At 37.3% G+C, this 7,000-nt stretch overlaps 1 protein-coding gene across 1 annotated transcript; it reads right to left on the reverse strand.

Moving 5' to 3' along the window:
• Positions 1 to 4,853: 4,853 nt before the first annotated feature.
• Positions 4,854 to 6,133, reverse strand: LOC108743665 (homeotic protein deformed-like; the record flags this gene model as incomplete). Its single annotated transcript, XM_018479249.1, has 1 exon — positions 4,854 to 6,133. A coding segment is annotated over exon 1 (739 nt), but the record flags the coding sequence as incomplete, so codon positions are not given.
• Positions 6,134 to 7,000: the final 867 nt, after the last annotated feature.

Below are 7,000 nucleotides of genomic sequence, written 5' to 3' on the forward strand. Positions count from 1 at the left end.
AAACTTATTAACCCTCTTAAAAGGAGATGATGGGAATTACTGTTGAAGTAAAACATAGAAAAAAGAAGCATGTTTTGAATTATTGTCACTGAAGGAAGAAAGATCAAACATCTAACAAAGAACAACAGCATTAGAAGTGAAACTTTCTATGGAATGCTGAAAACTATGACGAGGAATTAAAACAATTTATTAAGAAAAGATAGACTTAAAGTTGTAACAGAAATAAATAAACATAAATTCACAAGAAAAAGCACAATAACGGCCTGGAATAACGATTAGGCCCTTCCGTGTAGCATTAGGCCAGAATTCTACCCAATAAGCCCACTAATCGCTTGAAGAAGTTAGCTGAAGTATTGGAAGAAGAATTTCATTTACAAAAATGTAATTTTTTATTAGATTGCAATAATGCTTTCATGTATATTGAAATGAGGATACAAAGGATACCAATGCACAGTTTCACTTGAAAAATATTAGCAATATATTTAGTTGCGTCCCTAATTTAGTAGAGTAACTTGTCGTTATTCACTGAATTATTTCATAACAGAGAATTACTAGAACAAATTTCGGTCTACTTCCGTCTGCTATTATGCTAACTGATGCTTCCTTTGTCAAATTATTCACGAAGTTAAATCCTAAACATCACACACTCTGTCCCTCTTATAATGCCAATTCTAATCTTCAGGAGGCCTATCTAACAATAAAAACTTAAATAATAATGTTACCTTATACTGTAGATCGTTCCAGCATAATGCAATACAAAATATTTATAAAACATTTAATAATACTGTCAAATCAAAAGAATCAAAACTAAAATAAAAGAAAGAAATAGGAAAAAAGGCTGTGGTAAATAAATACAATAATATCCAAGAGACTCATCCCCTATAAGTATATACCACAAGGTTTCCTAAACAAAATACGTGTCTCACGAACCCTTATTGTGAGCATTTCCAATAATGATGAGCAAAATTGCTCTTTATCTTGCATTCTTAGTTTTAGTCTTGCGATACTAGTCTTCGTCTTCCATATTTTGCCAAGACTATCCTTATACTACCAAAACAGAACAAACAAGACCAAAACTGAAACCAAGATAGAACGAACAAGACCAAGACTAAAACTAAGACCGAATGAACAAAACCAAGACAGAACGAACAAGACCAAGACTAAACCAAGACCAAATACGCAAACCTAAACGAAAAATTATTACTTCCAGTGGAATTATGAGTTAATAAACTATTTGAAGCAACTTTAATATAGACATCCTTTTCTGCGAACAAAACATTTTTAGTGTTTGAAATTTTCAGTTTGCTTTTTACTAGATTTTAATACTAACTGTAGTAAGAAAGAAACTTTACTTTAACTTTGAAAAAAGGGATCTACAAGAATGTTCTTGTTCCTATATCTGGATAACACATGGTTGAAATATAAGGACAAACTACACCTTGCACTATTTTGTTTGCTAAAAAGTCAATTTATGAGTTGGAAGGAGGGTAAGAACTCGAGTTTTCATAACCGTCACAACTTACGATACTATTTTCATTAAATGTCAACAATTTTAGTATTTAACCCGAGATAAAAATATTATGAGAAGCATATCCACGTATTTAATTGTCGTTTTATTACCTAAATCTTGGATAACTCTATCACTGTCATGCGTACCCGAGATAAAAATGTTCAGTCTCTCAGAGTCTCTAAAAGCGAGACTCGAGTCTCCGTCTCTCATCGAGTATCTCTGGTGTCGCCGAGAGAGACTGTCAACAAAACTTTTTAGCATCTCTGAATGAGAGACTCAAGTCGCTCATAGAGATCCTCATTTCGTATCCAGTCTCTGAACGAGAGCCTCGAATCTCTGAAGGAGAGATTCGAATCTCTCAATAAGTGGTGTCTCGATAGACATGGTTAAAATTTTCAAGTTCAACATATTTCAGAGATCCCAGTCTTTCTACGAGAGACTCGAGTATCTCAATTGAATAATTTGAGCGTATTATAATAGCGAAAGTTGTTGGCTTATCATAAGGCATTTGTCATAAAATTATATTCGGGCATATTCGCTCGAACAACTCGTTCTTTCCCTTAGGATACGTTTGTGTATCTTTTCATGAACTTCTTACTTCCATCTCGCATTTAGATTCGCACGTAATGAAGTGAATTCAAATTTACTTCGAGTAACAAGTCGTGTTATCACATTTGCGGCGCCAGCGGTGACGCTGTGACATACTCAGGATGCCCCAGAACTGTTGGAAATGTTCACCTCATTAGATATTCTCTTTGAGTGTAACAACTGGATGATGTTAGCAGGTGAATACGGGAAAATGGCGATTTTAATATATACTATTAAGTAGGCACTTATTTCATAGGCTATTTATTCACTCGAATAAACTGTAACTTCTCTCTGGGGTTCTCTGCTCTCCTGTCGTACATAATTTCCCTTAAACTTCACAACCTGTTAAGGCGGATATGCACTTGGAACAAATGAACCATAACGTAACAGCGAACGTGTTACGTTACGACTAATGCAGACGGAAAACTGTTGCATTTTACCTGTAACCAAGTTCATGCGAGTAATCATTACAAGCCAGTTTTTGCTAGCGGCATCAAGGGGATGTTAGGTATAGATAGTTCAGAATGACATGAACCTTTAGATGCGCAGGATGCGGGCTTTATCGCACATTATTGTAAAAATTGACTCGGATCTTATTCCATTCATTCAAAGTATGTGGTTCTCTATACGTATAACCAGAGATGGACAGGAATAAGTTTTGTCATTGTGTGGTCCAAGGTCAAGGTCCATGTCATTCTAAGTTACCTCTACGTTACACGCTGTCACAAATTCTATGTATGCGTGTCGTTACTTCTCTTCCATTTTAAATTTGTTGGTAATAGTCAACAGAAATCGATGACCCAAATGAATCAAGCACGAATTCGAAATTAGTGGGATCCCTTCTAGTGAAATTATTGTATAATCCACTGACACACTCAAACTGTAAAAGCCTCAGTGAGGCTATAGATCTTGACATTCACCATTGCGAATTGTTTTTTAATGCTCAAAATCTGGTGAGAATGTTGTATTGTAGTCCTGCTCGGTACGGTTTAATACAATCAAATTACAAATTTTTTGGATGCGAATTCTTATACTTTTACTTCACTTTAGTTTTTCTGTAAACTTTATAATTTTGCTATATGCAGATANCCCACATCCTTAACTATTTGCGAACAGTAATCTAATCTAGGTCTACCTCTACCCCTCCTAACTCCTGTTTCTGCCTCTAATATGTCTCTGACTAGACCTTCATGCCTGAGAAGGTGTCCTACCAACCTATCTCGTCTATTTTTTATTGACTTCCATAGAGTCCTCTGTTCTCCTATTCTTTCCAATACTTCTTCATTTCTAACCTTTTCTACCCACGTTATCCTCATCATCCGCCTAATGATAAGGCTATTGAGTTGAATTCTTGAATACTACCTATGTATAAAACCAAAAATATGCCTAATAATTATATCGAAAGGCATATATTTAATCTACTGTCATCCTTGTAAATATGAAATAGATAGCATTTTTTCATTTAAAACCAATTTTTGATATCAACAAAGATATAAGAGTTAGTTCTTTGAAAAGAAACTAAAGAAGAACACCACGAAAACTTCTAAAAACACCTTGCATAATTTCAGTTAGTAAGTTTTTCTAAAATCGTTTGAAAACATCAATTTATCTGTAGATATACTTACTCAAAGTTGGTATGAAGAGCCTATATATATATAATACTAATTAAAGTTGAATTGGATGCACACTGGGAGCCTTTTGATGTTACCTCAAAATCTGTAATTTAAAACCTTTCAGAACCAAGTCAAAATCTTATCCGAGCCCGTCGGCCGTGTCAATCGGAAGATGCGCCGACAATATTTTATTCAGTTTTGGGCTCTTGTTGAACACAAAGCCTCGAGTGGCTTCAATTTATTATCTTTTATTTGTAAACGACCGGCCATTTGTAACTCGTAACCTTCTCGACACCGTCCTACAGTTTAGAGTCTGTTTACACCACGGTCGTGGTGTCATTCCCATTGTTACACCCAATCCAAGGATACTGGATCCTCACTAAGTGCGAATTAAAGCCTATTTTGTCCTACATTTGCCACGGGATAGACGTCGAAGGTGTACGGGAGACAAATGAGATGCAATTTATCTGAACGACCTGTGTTTTGTATCGTTCACTTCACGACAGGTTCCACATCTGTCTTGAGGAAGCTGAATGTGTACCCCTCTCAGACAGTTGGGAATCACTAGTAAGAATGCGTTAACACGAAACCGTCAACCCGTACAAGTGGTTGTATTACCTATGCTACTCTTGTATGTATAATATCAAAAATAAATTACTTCTTTTTAGATAGATTAGCAGAAATGCTGGATGGAAACGAAAGAGTCTAAATAACAGCTTCTAGCCGTAAGCCGAAGAAGTATTTAATCCGTAACGAAAGTGATAAGAGTAGAGAAATTAGGGTGCCTAATTTCGTAGAACCTTAAAACTAGGTAAAAGTCTTGACCATAAATAATAAGATCTTATATAAAAATTAATAATAACAAAATCAAACATCACTAGGAATGAAGAGAAACCAAATAAGGAGAAAGTATTAAATAACTTATCGACACCTAAATATAGTGTTGTGTAGTCTATTTCTTTAACGATATGTGACAATTTGGAAAACTAAAAGAAACATAGAAGTGGTTTCGTCTTTTAAAGTAAAGATAATGTTGCAGTGAGTCCCATAACTACGATTTCTAAAGTAGATATTCCATATACGCAATGCCTATTTGCTCATCTTACATGAATAGAAGTAATAACACTATGAAAGATACTTACATGCTCCTGCAACATGGATTTTCTTCATCCAAGGATATATGACTCTATCGCCGTCATTTGTTTCATCGTCATCATCGTCGGGTATGGGCGAACCGTCGTGATCGTCATCACCATCATCTTGCTCGTCTGACACATTATCTTCTAAACGGAGTCCCAACTCCTGGAGAGTGTGTTGTCCAGGAGGAGACCCTCTGGAGTCTTGTCCATGACCCGTGGATGCGGGGCTACACACACCAGAGTTCACCTCACTAGGTTGATTGACACTTGGGGCAACATCCCCGATATTTTGCAAAACCGAGTTGGCACTCGAAGAGGGTGTAGGTACCGTAGGTCTATGAGTTGCAAAGCCGCATTGTATTTGTGTTTGCTGTGGATCTCCGTGCATGGGTATCGACGGCCGGATTTGATGGGGATGAATCGGTGGCGTGTGATGTGGATGTATCTGCGGGTGATAATAGTTACCATAATTGCCATAACCACCGCTAGTAGGACCATAAGGGGTTGTTGTGGCTTGATGGTGATTATGATACCCATACTGAATGGGATGCTGGGATTGATTTATATGGTGACCACCTATGAAATCACTGGCCGTGGTTGGAATGTAGCTACTTTGGCTATATTCTTCAGATGGAGGAAACTTGGGGTCGACCACTACGCCGGCCGCGAGATGTTGAGATTGCTGATGGTAGCTGGATGGAACTCCAGACACCGGGTTCATCAAAAACGAGCTCATGATCATTAATTTTTCTGAGCTAGACCGAATGCCAGCTTATGGACGGTTATACGGTGGGGGGTAGCGAGGCACTAGGCTATTAAACGGAGACTTTTTTCTGTTCCCCTACTACATACGTCCTGTCACTATCGAGCCTAAGGCCCGCCTCTAGCATCCAATCAAAGAGCCACGTGACTACAAACCGGCCAATCCCTGGCTATGATGTCTTCGACCATGATGGATGACGCACCTCTGGCGCCAACTAGATTCTCTTGCACCCACACAGGCGCTGAGGTAAACATGCACGGTTTTGCACCACCAACGAGAATATCAAACTTATCATCAGCTACATTTGAATTTTTTTAAATATTTAGTTGCACTTCACTTTGTAATAACACATTTTCAGCATGAGCTTGTTAATGTATCGGGCTTTGTTTTATATTTCCACAAAGACAATTAATTTTTTCTCGAAACGTTCATTAAGTCAACATTTGATAACAAAGTTCAATGATTGTTTATATCAACAAATTGGAAAAATATATCGTTAACTACGGATAGAGTTTCATAAATGAACTTCACAAACACGATGTTGAATCGTAACTGACGTTTAGAGAAAGAGTAGAGGAGCCATAAGAGGTTTACTCCTCCCACTGCTGGCTCTCCACTTCTGCACGTCAAATGTTGTCAAAGCGGAAGGCCGGTCTTTCTCCCTCTTCGCGCTAATGCCCGTGGGTTAGATAAGGAGAGATGGCTCACGCAGTAGTGGCAGCAGCTGAAAACATTGTTCAAAAGGGATACGCCAGTATTTTCACTGAGAGAATGAGGTACATATTATGAGTTCATTGTTGATTGAATGAACGAGCAACCGAGCATACTCCACACCGGCTGGCGTTCTAGCAAAATTTTTGTAATTAAATTACATGTAGATATGTAAATAAGTAAAGATAAGGATTACAAATTTTGAATGAATTGGAAATACTGAATAGAAGTTATGGAGCAATTAGTTGCAAAACAGAGGAATTTTGTTTCTTGAGACGTGAATCCCTTGCCGAAGGTTGAGGAAAATGAAGCAATTTTATTTTGGGTAACTTCTGGACAACATTGGGGCTAGATGTAAAGGGGCAATAGATTAGTATGCTTAGATTTGCAGATGATGTAGGTAACAGTATAAGCATCTGTCAAAGAGGAGTTGAAGATGTCCTTAAATAAAATTAAAGAGATATTGACAAGACAGTATGATAAGAAAATAAATAAGAACAAAACAAAAAATATTGGTATGCATGGGAAAAAGAAATAGGGAAAGAGTGAGTATAAAGATAGGTGACGAAAAATTGGAAGAAGTGGCTACTTTTCGGTATCTAGTCCTAGGAAGTCAGCTAATTCAGGATGGAAGAAGCAGTAGAGATATAAATAAAGGATGGCACAGGGTCGAGTC

The sequence above is a fragment of the Agrilus planipennis genome, unplaced genomic scaffold (genome assembly GCF_000699045.2).
Source record: "Agrilus planipennis isolate EAB-ADULT unplaced genomic scaffold, Apla_2.0 scaffold1037, whole genome shotgun sequence".
NCBI lineage: Eukaryota > Metazoa > Arthropoda > Insecta > Coleoptera > Buprestidae > Agrilus > Agrilus planipennis.